Consider the following 18,761-nt stretch of genomic DNA (forward strand, 5'->3'; position numbering starts at 1 on the left):
TTCCTGGCCTACCGGCTAACAAACCCAGGCCCTCATTCTTTACGACAAAAAAATTACTATTAATTCATACACTAAATATTTTTAATATTAATATAAAAATATAATTATTATTAATTAATTATATATTTAAAATATTTTAAATTAATAAAATATATTAATTATTACAAAATACTAATATCAAATTAATATTTACTATACAATGTATATGTATAATGAAATTGTTAAAAATTTATTCATGTACCGGCAACATTTTTGTAATAAAAACATTTTTACATAAACTTGCTTAACTAGTGCACTTAACAATTTTCTATCTTTGTATTGTTAAATTAATTAATTATATATATTAAATGAAATACTAATTCAATATATTGTATAACTTTGCTTTGCATAAAAAAAAAATACTAACTCAAAAACTCCATAATAAATGTCTTACAAATCATGTAGTTAAGAAATTAAAATTGAATTACTAATTGAGAAATTTTAGAAGGTCAATAAAATTTATTATTTTTGGTTATTAATTAATTATTAATTTTTAAAAATATAAATTAAAAATATATTATTAGATTTTTACACTAAAAAAATTAGATTGATAATTAAAAATAATTAATTTTATTGATCATCTAGCATTTCTCTTACTAATTAGGAAGAAATGAATAATAGATAAAAGTATATATGAAAATTTTCACACAAAATATATAATTATGTTTGAATCATTTAATGCATCATGTGTATACGTAAATTCTATCTTTCAATAATCACATTCATCACTTTCATAATAAAAATGTGTCTTCGTTAATAAAACTGCACATATGTAATGATTTTGTCCAGCATAACACTATTTTCATTAGTAATATCGCTTTTTGGTGACAAATTAGATATTATTTTTAAAATTTAATTATTTTATAATTCAATTATTCCTTTTTAAGCTTGTTTAAAATTGACACAAATTAGGAAATAAATTTTCATTCATTCAATGAAAATTACACAATAAACATAGCCTAACAGATGAATTACACTCTAAATTTTAATTTTGAACAATTAACATAAACAATAACAAGATACAAGTTTTCAATCCTAGACAAATAACCATCATTATTTTCTTAATATACTTCAATTCTTTCTTAATCTGATTAGTGGTGGTATATATATACTATTTCTTCAATTTTTTTTTTTTGGTGCATCAATAGTGAACTCTCCTTTTTTTTGGATATGATTCTTTTCATAACTTTCTTCACTTTTTTTTAACTCTCATATTTTTTCTACCTTTTTTAATTTTATCGATCCATATGAAATACTCACGTCCCTATTTAACTATGGCAGTTTCAAGAAGTAGCAAAGGAAAAACACAAATCATAGAATGAAAAAAAAGTATAAAAAAAACGTAATGCAACAAAATAACTCCCATAAAAAGAACATAAAAAAAACCCAGAATTTAAATCAGTTCCAAACTCCAGCATTACTGCGTTAAGCTCATACAAATACTTGCCATTGTTGCAGTGAAACTTCTTGTTGTTGTTGTTCCATAGTAATAAAGATAAGTTGTCAAAAGCGGCTAGCACAACTAAAGGAGATAGAGTTTTTCTTTTATTGCAATGTAGCTATCTTCTTTTTCTGTTAGAGTTCCATAAATTTTTTTAATTTATATTGTTGTAAGGAGAAATAATAGAAGTAAATTCTTTTATTTAAAAATTAAAATTTAAAATTAAATATCTAATGTATCATAAAAAAACTACGTCACTAACAAAAATAGTTAAGGTGAAAAAAACTGTTATAAATGTTCAATTTTACTACCCGAGATACACTCTTAATGTCAAAATGGTAAAAACATAAAATTAATATGTACAAATAATTCATTAAATTGATTTAAACATAATTAGATCTTTCATATAAACATTTATATATATTTTTATCTATTCTTCTTATTAATTATATTATTTTTTAGATTAATTTTAATATACTATTAATATAAAATTATTTTATATATATATTTAATTACATAATTTCATATTAATAAAATAAATGTTTTTTATATTTATTACGTAAATAATATACGATTATATTACACTAGTTAGTGTATCAAAATTACTTTTTGTTTTTTCTCGTGCGGTGGTGGCGCATTCGTTTAATTTGATAAAGAAAATAAAGAGATAAATAAAACAGCGGAAAATGAGAGTTCGAAATAAAAACCGTTCTTTCTTTTCTTTGTGTCAACATTCCATCAAAACTTCCGTCAGTATTGTCATCCACGGTTCTCTCTGTTGAACAACAAAAACCCTTTGCTTCTGCCAACAGAAACTATTAAGACTTCGCTCGACAATACCACCAAACCCTAACGATTTCCAAAGCGGTCATTGTGACCTTTCATCTTGTGACTCGCTGAATTGAATCGGATTCGAATCTGACTCATCGGAAATCTATCCACTCACTCATGGGTGCTGCGGGCTCTAAGCTCGAGAAGGCTCTCGGCGACCAATTCCCCGAAGGAGAACGTTACTTCGGCCTAGAGAATTTCGGCAATACTTGTTACTGCAACAGTGTTTTGCAGGTTTCTCAACTGATTCATGGTTTAAGTTCTTTAATTCTATGTTATGCTTTCAATCTTTAGCATCGATGATTCTTTTTTTTTCCCTTTCCTTTTGGTCTATTCATTCTATGGGAAGTTTGCTGAAGATGTGTGTTTTTTGGTTCTGCTGTTGACTTGTTTCTTGAACTTCGACGTGTTTGATTTGTGAATCGATATTAGGATTGGGGATGTGCGATTTTTACTTCCGACCCGCGACTCTTAATCATCTTTCATAAGTTTTTTGTTGAAATTGATTGATAGTCTATTGAAATTTTAAGGCTAAACTATTATTCAATGTTTTCTTTGTATGGTCCACACTACATTTTGTACAAGCATTTACCTTTTCTAAAATATGAACGTCTTTAGTGATGGTATATGAAGATGTGTATGATTATTCTTGTTTTGTAAATATCTTCATGGTTCTTGACTAGTAACTTATCATTTCATTTTGCTACTTACTGCAGGCACTATACTTTTGTGTTCCATTTCGTGAACAATTACTAGAGTATTATGGAAATAACAAAAGCATTGGGGAGTTGGAAGAAAATCTTTTAACTTGCTTAGCTGACTTATTTTCACAGGTAATTAGCCTGTAGTTTGGTCGATTCTGGGCTTCACATGCATCATGCCCCAGCTTGTTTCATCTTTGATAAACTCAACCATGATATTTGTTTTTTGAATTTGTAGCGGTTTTATTTCTTTTATTTAATAACAATATTACTAGACTTTTTTTATTTATTTATATGCTGATTCATTTATTTATTTATTTTGGTAGAAGAAAATTCATCAGAGATAAGAGATAAACAAGTACAAGCATAGAAGATAAAATATCGTATAACTAGTAAATAAAAACAGGAAATAGAAGAGCCTCCAACCAAGACAAATTGCATGCTTCTTTATATCTTTCTTGGTTGCAATTTGTAAATGTTAAAAACATATATTTATTTCTCTTGGTGTAGATAAGTTCGCAGAAGAAGAAAACTGGTGTCATTGCTCCTAAACGATTTGTGCAGAGGTTGAAAAAACAGAATGAAATCTTCCGCAGCTATATGCACCAGGTATGTTCAAACTGTCAAGATTCAAGAATCAACTTCCTCCAATGAAATTCCATTAGAAACATAATTTTTTGTTGTGGATTTCCTTATTTTTTCCCCTTCTGGGTAGGACGCCCACGAATTCCTGAATTATTTGCTGAATGAACTTGTTGACATTTTGGAGAAAGAAGCCCATACTGTACAAAATGATCAAGAGACGTCCCCACCTTCTGAGAAGGCTGCGAACGGGCTCACAAATGGTACAATTAATGGTGCAAAGAAAGATCCTTTGGTTACTTGGGTGCACAAAAATTTCCAGGTGACCTTGTTCTGCCAATTTAACATTTGCCACCTTAAATTTTGATTGTTAATCCTTCTTTTGTGGGTAGGGGAAGGGGGTTACTCTTGTAATGAACATAAAATATCTTATATACTTCTTTCTGTATGGATTTTCATTATTGTAACTTGCTCTGATTAGGGAATACTCACAAATGAAACAAGGTGCTTGCAATGTGAAACAGTGACAGCCAGAGATGAAACATTTCTTGACTTGAGCCTTGATATTGAGCAAAATAGTTCAATTACAAGCTGTTTGAAAAATTTCAGTTCCACTGAGACGTTGAATGCTGAAGACAAATTTTTTTGTGACAAATGCTGCAGGTATATTTATTTACCTTACAGTTTCACTAGCAGGCACAAATTTAAGCTTTATATTGCCTCAATCGTTTTGAATCATATGCTTTATCTCAACAATTTCTTTGGTTTTAATACCTCAAGTTTTCTTATGATACCAGTTTGCAAGAGGCTCAGAAAAGGATGAAGATAAAGAAACCACCTCACATCTTGGTCATCCATTTGAAGCGGTTTAAGTACATGGAACAGCTGGGCCGCTACAAGAAGCTATCTTACAGAGTTGTCTTCCCCCTCGAGCTGAAATTGAGTAACACCGTTGATGAAGCAGACATTGAGTATTCTCTATTTGCGGTGGTTGTACATGTGGGAAGTGGCCCCAACCATGGGCATTATGTTAGCCTTGTGAAAAGCCATAATCACTGGTTATTTTTCGATGACGAAAATGTTGAGATGATTGACGAATCTGCTGTGCAAACTTTCTTTGGATCAGCACAGGAATATTCCAGTAATACAGACCATGGATACATTTTGTTCTATGAAAGCCTTGGCCTGGGTAACCGGAGTTAGATGGAGGAGTTCTATGAATTTTAGGTACTCAATCATTTGGAACCCATCTGGTTTATATATTTATTTTCTTTACAGTCTTCATTTTTCAACCCTTTGAAGGAGATTTTACGTCCTTCAGACAGAGGATATACGGTTGTGAAAATGTAAACTTAGGTGGATGGCATGTACAGTGGATGACGATAACATTATCTTTTTTTTTTTTGCATTTTCTTTTTCACAATAATAGCAGTAAAAATATATGGGTGGAAATTTCACCGACATTGCGTATTCATCGCTGCAAATGTCCACCAACATTAGCAACTAACTTATGTTTGAATAATTTGCACTCAGACTACAGTTATACATTGTATATATTACTATTAGTTTTGTTATAGGTGGGCATTCTTTGGACTAATAAGAGTATTGTCTTCGGACGCATAAACTAACTACTTGAGTATCCATTCCAATGATGTTTCAAATGGCGCTGGGATTAAATGATTTTATTGTGAAATGTTGGGCGGAATAAAGAAGTATCATTCTGCGTTACCATAACTCATGTATCATTCTGCGTTACCATAACTCATGTATGACCAAGGTATTAGATTAAAGTCGAGTATTTTAGTAGTTACATCGCTTTGAACCTATAACATCGCATTTCAGCAATTATCTGCTGTACAGGGGAAGCAGGGAACAATTAGTATTATTAAAAAAGAAAAAAAAACATCAAAACTAAGGCAACACATCGCCAGACTCCTAGGTGCACTGCTCATTCTATTCCATAAAACAATGGAACATATGCTAAATTCTAAATGACTGTAAGCATGAAAGTATCTTCGTCCAGCAAAGTTTCAAGATCAATGAGGTTATCAAATTCTCTTCTCTCTTCTGAACTCCTATGATGTTTTAGCTGCAAAAGGCATATACACAAGATGTTCTTTACTTCCACAAACAGAACAAACAGTCATGTGCAAGGCCTGATATAATGCTCTCAAGTTGATGCAACTCTGAATTCATAAATCTTACACGAAGAAATCAAGGTTGAGCTTGAGAACGTTTGGATATATTTTTAACAGAATGAAAATTACTGCTTTGATATATTGACTGGGGAAAAAAGAGAACATCCCGCTGATTTACAAAGCAGGAAAATTGATAAAAACTCGTAAAAGAAGGGGTAAAGTACCTGGTTTTCTTGGATCTCAGTTACAACATTCAACAGCCTATGGTATTGGTCTCTTGCCTCTGGATACTGAACCATTGACTTCACCCTGGATAGGGCTTTCTGCAACCTTTCCTCTGTTTGCTTTCTGCCTTCTTTCAAGAAATCATACTCATCCTCCTTGCACTGTGTATCTTGTACCATAGTTCCCTCGGGAACATCTTCCAATTTAAATCCACGTAAACCACTACCTTTTCGGCGCCAGCGCAAAATAACTTTTTCTAAAATTCCAACTGACCAAATTATCTTTCCACAGTTCTTCCTAACCTGGTGCCCCCTTACATGAGCCTAAATAATGGAAACTGAGAAGTTAGAATCATATCAATTAGAAGCGTTCCTGGAAGAAGAATAGGAACAAAAATTAAAGATAAATGTGAACAGTATGACCATTTATAACAATTGGGACACACCTGAATTTTAACTATTCTTTGGCGAATCATCAAAAATTCTTTTCTGCCCTTCCAACTGCGGAATTTGTTCTGGATTCGTATTGCAGCTGCATGTACAGGCTCATTGCGTTGTCCAACCTTGTGTGGTTTTACAGTTATAAGAGAAAGAGCATCTTCATCAGATATTCCAAATTTATCATCATATTCTTTCAGTTGTTTTCTTTGGAAAGATTGCACTCTATAAACTTCATGAATACGTGCAGCAGCCTGGCTGGCATTACACACTGCTGCCAGTGAATCTTTCAGTGACAGTTCATATGATAGGCGATCATCATTAACTTCAGTAGTATTGTGTTGGACTCTGTATACTACTTTTGATCCAGAACTTTCTCTCGTGTCCCTGTTCATATCAAGAGATAATAGTTGCACGCTTATTGAAGATTCTGCAAGATACCCTGCAATTCCTTTGTGACCGTTTGCAGAAGCCAGGTCAGCTGGTGTTCTACCAGAAGGATGCTCTGGGCTTGGATCAGTCAGCGCCCCAGGTGCTGCGCCAAGAGAGATGAGGGAAGCAACTGTGAGCTCCCTGAAAATTGGAATTGAGACGTATGTAAAGAAAGCCCAATCATTGAAGTACTCTAATTAGTTTATCGAGATTCTGTTGGAATTTTTAATACAGTTCCCAGCAGAACTTTTATCAGTTTCTTGATTGAAGACATTTCATCCATCAAGCCTATAACAAACTATTTCTCACATACTAGCAACAAAGTTTCAATTAATATTAGTGATAAATATAAGGGCCATGATGTGAGTTATAAACTTATAATATGGTAGACAGATATAATCAGCTTCAAATACTACTTTGATCAAATGCATTTCATTCTACAAGCACTAAAGTACTCACCTGCCACAGAATGCAGCCCAATGAAGAGCAGTCCATCCATTTACATCGCGGAAGTTAACATTTACACCAGCAATTACTGTGGGTTGTAAGGCCCAATCATAGCCAAGAGCAGCCGCAAGATGAAGTATTCCTTGGCCACCCTCATCCAATACATTAGGGCCTTTCCCATCTTCGATGACTTTTTGAAGGAGCCACCCAAGTAACTTATCTTTCAAAAGATTTTGAAGCAGCTGCTCCTGTACATTTTGTGGAGAAAAATCTTTCTCTAGAGTGAGTTTCAGCAACTTATCCCAATCATCCTCCTCCTTCCTCAGCAAAGCACTTATTTTACTTCTCAGTTCAGATTTCTCACTTACACAGATTGGATCTGAGTTTTGAGGTAAGGTATGCCCCATGTACAGCAGCTCTTCAAATCGCACACTGAAATTATCAGAAATGCTCTCTCTCTGCTCAGCTGCATTGTTGACTTCTTGAGTGTAAATGTCTCGGAAATCAAATTCTCGTATTTCACTACATGCTAACCTATTGGAACAAGTTACATAGAAAGGAATCCTCCCAGTTTTGTGTGGAGGAGTATAACAAGAAAGAACACCATTGTCAATGATATTAGCTGGCACTTCTACCTCACCGAACATGCAAGACCATTTACATTGTTCTGCTTCCTGTAGACTCCTCAAGAATTGTCCATAAATGAGAATCTGTAAAGGTTTGTAACAAATGAAGAAACAAATAATCAAAATTATAGAACTGAAGAAGTAATATGAATGAGTTGGGAAAAAGTCCAGTGAACATAACATCAAAATTGAGAGCAAGTACAGAATATCAAAAGATCCACCTTAATTTCTGAGCCTTCAAATGCCCAGCTTGGGGAAAAGTCAATAATGGTAAAAAGTTGATCATGGGAAATAGATGGATCCAGTGCATAGGTATCCAGGTGCACTTCGGAAGGAATAGTTGCATTGTCCACATCATTTTCACTTTCAACTGTACCCCAATAAGCACTAAAAGTGGATGGAGTTTTAGATTCTTCCACATCTCCAAGTTCCTTACTCATCCATTGGTTGAAACTGTCAAGCTTCTTCAGACCCTCTTCTGCAAGGGATCCATCTAACAGAGCCTTCTTCAGAGTTAAATTTGTATCACCTATTCCATCCAGGCTTCTATTGGTTTCTATCTTCTCTTTTGCATCTAATAGTTTTTCTTGAGGGTCATCTATCATAAGAACCTTTGGTCTATCTTGATGTATAAGACACTGTTCCAAGGATCTTTGAGGATCAAATAATAACTCATTCATTACCTGCCAATTTCCTTCAACTTGTACCATATTTTCTGTCCCATTCACTTTGGTAATATTGGTGGTGGAATTTGACCTCAATAGAGAGGCATTGCTATTGATTCCCATGTTATCAGGTTGGATTTCAGGGAGTACGGGTTGAAGAGGCATGTATTGACTTCTCCCATTATTTTCCAAGATATTTTCCCACATTGAAAAGCCAAGGTGCTGTGGGGGTTCATATGCCAATCTAACATTATGAATGTCTTTGATTTTGCCAGCTTGACTGAGCATGATATGATTCATCCCAGGAGTGCCACACAACTTCTCTTGTTCATCTGTGATGGTTTCAATATTGCAATTAGTACAACATATTAGGTAAGAACGTGCATGAATACAGAGGCGTGGATATATGGAAGATAAAAACGTAAAGCAAATAAAAATGAAGAAATTTACTTATGAACTGCAGCAGGCAATAAGGATCAGGAATCTTCTCAACAACTGGGTGTTGTGTTTCAAGGAAGGAGTAGTCTTCTGAACTTGCGTAACTATTCAATGCTGTAAACACTACACCAAGTTACAACTTACAAATACAAAATACAAACAAACACAAGAAAATACTAAAGAGCTAAGGCATAAATATTAACCCAACTATGTTTCTCTATTCTTGAAAGTAAAACATCTGAAATCATCAACAAAATGAGGTTACAAAAAGAAATACCTGACTCAGCTTCTTCATATTCTGTTGCTTGAGTGCTCTTCATGCTTGTTGTATCTATTGTATGTGATGGAACCTGGTAGTTATGTGGATGAAGACTACATGATAAAGAAATTTCCTTCTCTGTGGAACCTGGTAGTTTGTCAATTTGTGCATAAGGAAGAGATTCTTGATTTTCTTTGGCAGCACCTCTAAAATTTGCCTTAGTTGCCTGATTATTTTAAGCAAAAGGGAGGGGGGTGTTAAAGATTATCTTGACCATCTAACTAGTTTCCAAAAAATAGCAGATAAAATTGTAGCATGTTACCTTCACTTCCCTATAATGGACAAGAACAATGTGCGAGAGTTCCCTACAACAATATTTAGATACAATAAATGAGCAAGATGATACCAAGAAGAGGTCAATCCACAGTTGGATGCATGAAATAGAAACAATCAATTTCTGGAATATAATTAAATTAAACATAAGAATGTGATCAACTGTTGCTGAATCTTTCTCATCGGCACTAGGTAAAGCAAAGCAAATCACCATTAACCAAGAAGAAACACCTACACAAGGACCAGTATGTGCATATTTGAAAATTTTCATTTTCCTGGATAAAAATATAAAGGAGAACCTCTAGTGAGATCTTTAATAACATTAACAAAAAAAAAATCTTACTCATCAAGCATCCAGTATGTGCGTCTTTGAAAATTTTCATTTTCTTCTCCGTGTGCATAATAGCAGTGCAACACATCCACACTTCCAGCCTAAAAGCATCACAACCCATTCAAATTAATAATTTATAAAAAAGAAAGAAGCTATTGATACACGTCCTAGAGCAGAACTCATTTTCAATGGCAATAAATAAGTCTTACAGCTTCATTTATCATTTCAGTGCCTGCTAAAGGTGAGTTGTAACTTGTAATAAAACTTATGATGGTGATCTTAGCTTCTATATATTTACCTTAAGTCTCTCATGAGCTTCCCTCACTGTTTTTCCATCCTTTTTCTTTCTCCAGTTGTGGCCATCTTTTCTAAAGTATCTCAGCACCTTTCGATCAAACAGGAAAAGTGAACCACCTAATGTCAAGTAAAAATATAATTAGACAGAGGAACATCTTGAAATCAAACACAGCACACTGATGCTTGACAATAGTGCAGGCCCAAGTCACCTCATAAAATGTTAAATCTAGAAAATATTACGTGTTTAGTTTGCGTTTGCATTTTTGTTTTCATTTTTAGTGTTTCTGTTTTGAAGATTTTGTGAAAGAAATAGTGAAACCAAGAGATGAAAATAGAAAACAAGATTTTATTGTTTTTCCTATTTTCTCTTTCCCGCAACAAAATCTTGAAAATAGAGAACACTGGAAATTAAAATAGAAAATCAAAATGCGAACCAAGAGTGCCCATGAATAATTCACTCCCCTTATCCCTTTCAAATAGAAGAAGAAAAACAAGTAACAGAAAAAGAATTTAATTCATTTTTGTCCAAATCAAGTAAAAGGAAGTTGTTAAGAACTCAAGACAACTGTTGACTTGGGACGAAGAGAATCATACTTGGCGGCATATGTGCAGGCTCTGGAGCAATTTGGAACATTTTATAATTACTGAGAATTTCACAAATTTCAGCTGGGCGCAGCCATCGATGCTGAGCTTCTATAAGAATTTGCTCAATATCTGTTTCCATGAGAGAATAGCAATTAGATATTGATACATATTGCTTTAAATAACTCAGAGAAACGCAATTAATAACAGTGATACAGTACTGCTTCCCTAACCCAGGTCAGTGAAGTGGACGGAAAAAAGAGAGAAGAGAAGAAAAAGAAATAGAAAATGAAAGCTTCAATTCTTTAGTCAATATATATTGAAGCAAACATGGACAACAAGAGACTGCAATTCACTCCCGATTTACGCATACCAAGATTTGTAAGCAACTTGATTCCCTTTTCACCACTAACAAGATAACTATCTAGTCCGGTTTCTTATGAACCAAGTCAACCAAACTACAGAAATAAGAAAGGGAAAAATAACTTCTGAGTACTAAGACATGGCAGTTGAAGCTAAGCTAACCAAGTTCAAACATGCAGAGACTATAGACTTCAAAACTCAACACAAACCATTGTCCACCCTTATTCTGAGATGAGAAAGCTGGCTACAAAACCATGCAAAATTTTCTTCACCGAGTAATAATCAGAATTAATATTTTGGGACTGGAAGAAAAAGGCCTCACAGAGTTCTTGTTAAGGGAAATAGGGAAATGTTCCTATAATATGATGCTATTGCTATGATTCTAGCAGTCACATATCTATTTTGGAAATCAACTAGAATGAAGAAAGCATGCAAATCCGCAAAAAGAGGGTCAAAGAACGCTTACTAAATTGATTAGGGGGAACATAGCACTTGACGTCAGCCATGGAAATGGAATCCAAGTCACAGTCACTTGGGCTGAGTTAGATTCAACTGCAGTTTTGTAGAACTGTAAGCAGCAAAGCAGAGTTGTCTTTGAGATTTTGGGCGGAAAAAACATTCAGACTAGACAAGGCTACGTATTTTTTTTTTTTATTTTTTCCCCCAAAAATCTAAACAAAAGGAGATAGAGATGTTGTAGTACAATGATGAATGAATGTGTAATGTGTAATGTAATGTTGGAAAGTTCAAATCAAGGTTTAACGCGGAGAGAGAATGTAATGATGTTTTTTGGAAGAGATACTGTATTGCTTTTTTTTTTTCCGACGCGGGAGTGCGGGACGTACAACTAGCAAGAGTAGTGTAGCAGTGTCAGCATAACGTAATAATAAGTAGAAGCGCCACTTTACACTTGTCAAAGGGTGACGCAAATTTGTTTGACTCATATATTTTCTTTCTCAATTTCTATTTGACTAACCTTTTTTTCCTCGAACCTTCGCAAATACCCTTTCTTTCACCCGTAGACTTTCTGGTCCATATTTATATTGCACCTCTGTCTCCTCTTCTTGTCATTTTCTCCACCCGCGATAAATAGTGACTAATACTTATCTAACAAAGTCTTGTCCCACCAAATAGGGTTGGGTACAAGAATCAAGACCGTTATTACTTATTACATTGTGTTTATGCTTTGAGATGTTGGTTGATTGTCGTAAATCTAACACAAGCCAACATAATTTTAAGAACGTCATTGCATCATGGCTATGTATTTCAATGTTTTACGTGCACACTCAACAACTCCTCGTTTTTTCAAGCTTAGAACTGGCTACGTAAAAATAGGCCGAGTTCGCTATAATTAATGAATAAAAATTAAAGAAATTCTTGAGCCAATAAGTTGTTCTTTTTCACCCTTCATTTCATATAAATTCTAGACTACATTAAAATGTTTTATATATATATATATATATATATATATATATATATATATATATATATATATATATATATATATATATATATATATATATATATATATGACAACATTACATTTTACTAAAATAAATTTAATTTGCATATATTATTAAATAATTAAAACCAATTATTTTTAAGACATTATTATTTGTATCATTATATGATAATAAATTAATAATTCAAACGAAAGAATAATATAATTATTAATGTATTAAAATTAAACTTTTATCATATATTAAACTTTTATAATATACCTGCTTTTCCTTGGAGACAGAGAGGCTCCTTAAGGACCTCAACCCTGCATAATTATTGCATTGTTCGAAGAATTTCGTTGCATTTAAGGGATTAACTTCTTCAACTCATGAGGTACTAACTAAAAGAGAAAAAGAAAGGACCCACCTCAATAGTTTTTTGTCTTCAAGATAGCAATAGGTCATGCTCAATAGTCAATAGTATGATAATCCCATTCAAACGGACGTCTTGAAAGCAGAAATTTTAACCAAGCTTTATTTACCCTAGCATTAACATAGAAAATCAAGATAAATAAAATGATATTCAACTATTTTATTTTATCATGAATGAAAGGAATGGAAAAAAATGAGTCTGACGAAAAATAGGCACTGAAAATTTCAAAGGAAAAATTGCTCACCATGAAAGTCAAATATCAAGAAAGATTTTCAAAATCAACAGCAAAAATTTACCTATGAGAAGGGGAGAATAAAAAGATAGATTGATTCATATGGCAAAATTAAGGAACAACATATACATTTAACTTCATAAGTTCTTCAAGGAAGGGACTGCGGTTATGACCGTCTTTTTTTTAGTGCATTTGATCCATAAACAGACAAAAACAGAAGCATACAATCAGAAGCTCAGAACAAATCGGTTAAATTTAAAGCATATTAGTAGTGCAATATATAAATACTAAAACAGGAAATTGTGAAAGTTACCTGTGTTACCTAACATAGAGCTCTTCTATCCTCTTCTCAAGACCCTTCAACACATTCTGATCAGCAATTTCTGTGCTGCAACAGTTCTTCCATTCTCTGGTCAAGACCTTCCTTCTCTTCTCTAGCTTGATCTCAGTTTTCACCTGTTTAATGGGGAAAAAGAATTACTTTCACTCTTGAACTTAAAATTATGCCCGAGTCCAAGCACTTGTGAAACTGAAGAAAACCAGCATGCACACACCAAATGAAATACAGATCAGAACCCTTGCCTAAACTAGTAATCCGTCAGCAAAGATAATTATATGCTGTTTAAAGCCTCCTGAATGTCCAAAATATAAAAAATCAATTCAAAGGGCTCAATTTAGAGAAGACTTGAATTTGGACTTCAAAATGAATTTCAACACAAGTAAAGAAACAACCTGTTTGGATTTGCAAATTGAGAATCACTAGGGAAAAAGTGCATGTCCGGGTGAGTGAGCTTTACATCTAGGTCAAAATGCAAAGCAGAGCATTTTCATAATTTATTCCATTCTTTCATATATAGTGATAAAATTGATAAGGGAAAATATAAAGGATAGTCAAAAACAATCATGACTTTACCCACTTTACAATAAAAACATTGAAAGAAACACATCTAAAGATAAAATAATATTGACCGTCCAAAAATCAAATTTCTGAAATCCTTGATCTGTGAAATATGTAGCCACATCGTTGCTTTTGGCTTATCTGCATTTTTCTCAAATTTCCTAGTAACAAATCTATAGAATGAAAAAATAGTAATCTTCAAGCTAATATAAGATCATTCTAAAATAACAATGAAATTACTAACGGGATATTACTACATATCAAATTTTTTTCCAAATATAATAAATTTAATTTAAAGCTTACCAGTTTAGTTACTAAGCACAAATCTATTGAATAATTTCATAACTCCCAAGGGTATATTTACCTAAGTAAAATGTAAGTCGGTCCAAAAATAAGCTTTCTAAGATATGTAACTCGACATTATCATCCACACTGAGAGAGACAACAGAATAGAACGGCAGCTAAAAAATTGTTGAGGCAAAAGGAAAATATATCAGAAAATAATGAATATGAAAACAAACATAAGGGTTAAATAGTTCAAAATAAGAAAATATTACCTTCTTGTCATAAAAAGTTTTGGCATGCTTGGTTTTCTGCACCTTCATATTTATAACTATATCTTTTTATTTGAAAGAGAAGCTTAACACACAAAGTGGAGCAAAGAGGCTACAACAAAGGAAAAACAAATGAACAAGGATAATAACCGAAGCAACCATAATAACCATGAAAACCCTTTTGTCATCTCCAGGATTGCCATCAACAACAAAAAGGGTCAGTAACTAACCACTCCTTGTACCTCTAAAAGGACATGTTGATAATCTCCTCTACCAGTTTTTCTTTATTTTGAAAAATTCTCCGGTTTCGTTCCAAAAATATATTCCACATAATAGCACAAAAACACACCATCCATCTCTTGCCCTCCTCATTCCTAATTGATACCTCAGTCCAACTCTGGAAATGCTCCACAAGCCTTTCCACCACGAGAAAGCACGGTTGGAAGCACTAGTGTACTTATTGTGAGATGCTACCTAATACCTATATAAAAGAGAAGGATAGAAAATGAACTTGAACACAAATACAACCAAGAAAAAGGACAGCGTATGTCTATTGAAGGTCAAGACCGAAAGCGAAGTAAAAAATGAAAACCTCGTTCTGCTTTTGAAGGAATATGAAGAAACTGATATCAGGTGCTATCTAACCTCAAATGGAAGACACATCGAAATAGGCTCAACGAAACTTCTAGCATCATCATTTGCATTTTGGGCTTCCCAGTTCTTCAATCATCAGCACCCTCATTCACGTTGCCATTTTTAAATCATACAGTGAAGTTACTCTTCCGACCCCAACAAAGGAATGCACAGCGCTTTCACCTACAAAGCCGACAAAACAAGGTATACTCTTTTATAGCAACGAAATCATATTTGAATCTTAACTACATTGCAATATGAAATTTCTTTAACTTAAAACTCTCAATTCTCTAACAAGTTTTTTTTCCCCCTTAATAAAAAATATACCTTGTGTTCAGTGATCATGAGACGGGAACGGGAAGTGAGGGAACCTGCTGCCATTTTGATGCCGAAAGTGTTCCAAGAATCCTCCTGGAGTGCCACAACAGCTCCTCTGAAAAACCTTCCATGCCAAGACGAATTCTCCGACGGTGCACTGGAGCAGCACAACGATGAACTTTGCGGAGTGAAGCCTAGAGCATTCTGAAATGGCTACGCAACTCTATGGAGAAAAGGCGCTAGGGTTTTGGAATGTAGCAGCAGCGTTCGGAGGCGACTGTGCGCCGGCTGTCGGGGGTCGTTTCCGCCGCCGTCGCGGTGGCAACGGTGTGGGTTGCCGTACACTCGCGGGAAATTTTAACGAATGTTGATGATACATTGGCGCACTCTGAAGTATGCAGTCCTTTTTTTTTTTGGTCATGGGAGGAGAAGAAAAGCATATTGGACCAAAACGATAAAGGGTCCAAGAGTGTGATGGCAGAGGAAGCCCAATATAGGGATCAACGGATTGCTTATGTCCAGAGTGAAATGTGAGCCCTTTATATATAACGTAGTTAGCGTCAGGTTTAAGCCCAATAAAAGCCTCGTGTTAGCGTAAAGTTTAAGCCCAATGTTAATGTTCGCGTTTAATCTAAGCTAGCGTGGCGGTTATCAGTCCGAAGACTAAAACGTGAAATGTAAGCCCAGTCAGCGTGAAAACTAAGCCCGATACTAAAATAAAAGGGCAGAGGCCCTTTTCTCCTTCTTTCCTCTTCTAAAACAAAAAATAAAAAAAGCTATCATTTTTATTTATGAATATTCATAAAATGACAAAATTATCTATAAAAAAATCAAAATTAAAATTCTATCTATAACAGATGAGTTTTATATTATAAAAATATTTAAACCCTAAAAATTTATTATAAATTCACAAATTATGCTCGTTATTAGCCTATTATTATTTTCTAAAAATTTGTATCATCTTCTACAATTCATCATATGAACAGAATAATTAAATATGTGCAAAAGAAAGAAAAAATACACTAAACCTTAAATAAACTACACCATATTCATATTCTAAGGAGAGAAGTCCTCAACCGTTAAAAAGTCCATTGCAACAACTCCCTCTCCAGCTAGATTATTATTATTATTATGCATGTGTCAACAACTAGTAACCAAAACATGCCTTTAGAAAATTCACGGAAATCCAAATCAATCTCATACGAAGGAAACTTCTGAAGATAAAAATTAGAAGAGCGATAGAGTCAATAAATTTTTTAATTTGTAATTATTAATTAGTTATTATTAATATTTTTAATGATGTAAAATTATATAAAATTATTTATTTTTTACTGATTAAGTACTGACCATATTTAATAAAAATACTGATTTTCAAACTTTCTCTTAAAATTATTTACAATATCATTAACATCACCAAACCTCAGTTATAAGTTCAATATAATTTATAGTGTATATCATAAACCATCATTCACAATAATATTTTAAAATTTATGATTATCACAAGTAAAAATGAAAAAAAGTTATTAACCTTAATCTATGATGATAATAATATTGAGAAGAATTCACTTTATTATTCCTTTGCCTTCTTATTTTTGTTTTTCTAATTAAGTTATTGATGATAAATAAAGAATAAAGACTTTATTAATTAAAAAAAATTGAATTTTAGTTTTTTTTTTTCATAAAAATCAACTTTCATCAAATTAGTTACATTTTAAATATCTATACAATTTTTTTTATTTTATTATTTAATTAAAAAATTTTAAACTAATAAAATAAAATACATCACATACATGAGATATAATATAATATAATTTCTTACATTCTTCCACTTATTGATCCATGTGTTATTATTTTAATTAATAGTTTAAAATATATATTTATCATAATACACATTTATAAACAATTACATGCATAGCTTTATCATGATAAAAATAGAACTAACAACTTAATCAACATAGTCCCTTATATATATTACAAAGTCAGTCACATTTTTTTCGTTAGACAATACTTGATTATTCTAATTCTATCATTTATACAACAAATTGAAAAACTAGATAACACAAAACATTAATTCATTTGAGCTCAAAATATTAATATTCATACACTACAAACTTCATTAAACATACATTGCTCTTATAAATTCATAATACCTATTGTTTAAACATAACTAGTAAATGTTTTAGGCAGTAATTCTTTAGCTAAAGAATCAACAACTATATATAATATTGGTGCTAATGTGTTTTTAAAGAGTCTTTTTTACTAATCAATGAAAAAGTATTTTTATAATGGTATAAACTCAAATGCAGTGAACTTCACGTGAAGTTGATAACTGAACAGTTAAATAAAAATTTAATCAAATTAGTCAAATCATTTAACGTCTCTCAACTATCAACTTCACGTGAAGTTAACTGGATTTGGATTCTCTAAATTTTGAATTTCACTTTAGAGAGTAAAGTTTGATCTTTCACCATTTATTTTATAGGTGAGACCAAGAGAAAATATGAGAGAGAAACCATTCAAAAGTGAGAGATCAAACTTTACTCTTTAAAGTGAAATTTAAAATTTAGATAATCCAAATCCAAGTTAACTGCACTTGAATTTTCATCTTTTATAATTAACATTATCTTTTCAGTAAAACCTTTCAAAACAAAATGAGTTTTGTAGCGTTTAAAGTTACCACGAGAACCACGCTTAGGCTTAAAAGATCCATTTACACTCAATTCATAATTCCAAAAGTCTCATACTTTATTTTGTTCCATTAATTTGCCTTTAAACTTATTTTTTATGGCATCTAACCATTTCTCAGCATTGTCACTATTAAATATTAATGACTTGTGAAAAAGAAACAGATCATTAGCAACACTCAAATTATTTTCAAACTCTTGTAAATACACCACATGTTATCAGAAATAGCAGATTTTCTTTTTTTTTTTTTTTTGAACCTTTTTAATGCTATTTCTTACGGTTGTTCTAGTATCGGCTTCTCATTAACCATGAAATCGATAAGTTCTTGTTCTTCTTGATTGTTATTTAGTCCAATAACAACAGGATCAATAATTTGTTGTTCTCTTCCTCTACTTACTCTTA

General features: G+C 32.6%; 2 protein-coding genes and 1 long non-coding RNA gene across 4 annotated transcripts; 1 reads left to right on the forward strand and 2 right to left on the reverse strand.

Moving 5' to 3' along the window:
• Positions 1-2,190: 2,190 nt before the first annotated feature.
• LOC130969647 (ubiquitin carboxyl-terminal hydrolase 4) lies at positions 2,191-5,066 on the forward strand. Its single transcript, XM_057895479.1, has 6 exons — positions 2,191-2,545; positions 3,028-3,144; positions 3,523-3,621; positions 3,728-3,916; positions 4,076-4,257; positions 4,392-5,066. Exons 1-6 carry the CDS (start codon positions 2,429-2,431, stop codon positions 4,795-4,797), a joined length of 1,110 nt encoding a protein of 369 aa, XP_057751462.1. The 5' UTR covers positions 2,191-2,428; the 3' UTR covers positions 4,798-5,066.
• Positions 5,067-5,352: 286 nt separating this feature from the next.
• On the reverse strand, positions 5,353-11,879 carry LOC130969646 (calmodulin-binding transcription activator 3). 2 transcript variants are annotated; one of them, XM_057895477.1, is made up of 13 exons: positions 11,634-11,879; positions 11,377-11,433; positions 10,817-10,936; positions 10,224-10,339; positions 9,938-10,026; positions 9,584-9,626; positions 9,280-9,487; positions 9,015-9,116; positions 8,121-8,896; positions 7,286-7,983; positions 6,403-6,967; positions 5,957-6,280; positions 5,353-5,683 (listed from the first exon to the last, which is right to left on the reverse strand). In XM_057895477.1, the coding sequence occupies exons 1-13, from the start codon at positions 11,671-11,673 to the stop codon at positions 5,582-5,584; spliced, it is 3,240 nt and encodes a 1,079-aa protein (XP_057751460.1). In that variant the 5' UTR covers positions 11,674-11,879; the 3' UTR covers positions 5,353-5,581. The 2 variants fall into 2 exon arrangements, with proteins under 2 accessions (XP_057751460.1, XP_057751461.1); XM_057895478.1 differs by lacking the exon at positions 11,377-11,433.
• A 1,174-nt stretch (positions 11,880-13,053) lies between these two features.
• On the reverse strand, positions 13,054-14,128 carry LOC130967435 (uncharacterized). The gene is made up of 3 exons (XR_009081335.1): positions 14,004-14,128; positions 13,585-13,727; positions 13,054-13,149 (listed from the first exon to the last, which is right to left on the reverse strand). It is a non-coding gene; the product is annotated as an uncharacterized LOC130967435 (long non-coding RNA).
• Positions 14,129-18,761: the final 4,633 nt, after the last annotated feature.

Source organism: Arachis stenosperma, chromosome 3 (assembly GCF_014773155.1).
Source record: "Arachis stenosperma cultivar V10309 chromosome 3, arast.V10309.gnm1.PFL2, whole genome shotgun sequence".
NCBI classification, from domain to species: Eukaryota; Viridiplantae; Streptophyta; class Magnoliopsida; order Fabales; family Fabaceae; genus Arachis; species Arachis stenosperma.

Excerpts from the sequence above, each read along its gene's own strand:
- LOC130969647 (XM_057895479.1), top strand. The coding sequence starts at position 2,429 with ATGGGTGCTGCGGGCTCTAAGCTCGAGAAGGCTCTCGGCGACCAATTC. Across the intron at positions 2,546-3,027 it reads ACTGCAACAGTGTTTTGCAG|GCACTATACTTTTGTGTTCC; the intron begins GTTTCTCAACTG and ends TACTTACTGCAG. Across the intron at positions 3,917-4,075 it reads GGGTGCACAAAAATTTCCAG|GGAATACTCACAAATGAAAC; the intron begins GTGACCTTGTTC and ends TGCTCTGATTAG.
- LOC130969646 (XM_057895477.1), bottom strand. The coding sequence starts at position 11,673 with ATGGCTGACGTCAAGTGCTATGTTCCCCCTAATCAATTTA. Across the intron at positions 11,434-11,633 it reads TGTTCCCCCTAATCAATTTA|AAAATTTTGCATGGTTTTGT; the intron begins GTAAGCGTTCTT and ends TACTCGGTGAAG. Across the intron at positions 7,984-8,120 it reads TTGAAGGCTCAGAAATTAAG|ATTCTCATTTATGGACAATT; the intron begins GTGGATCTTTTG and ends AAACCTTTACAG.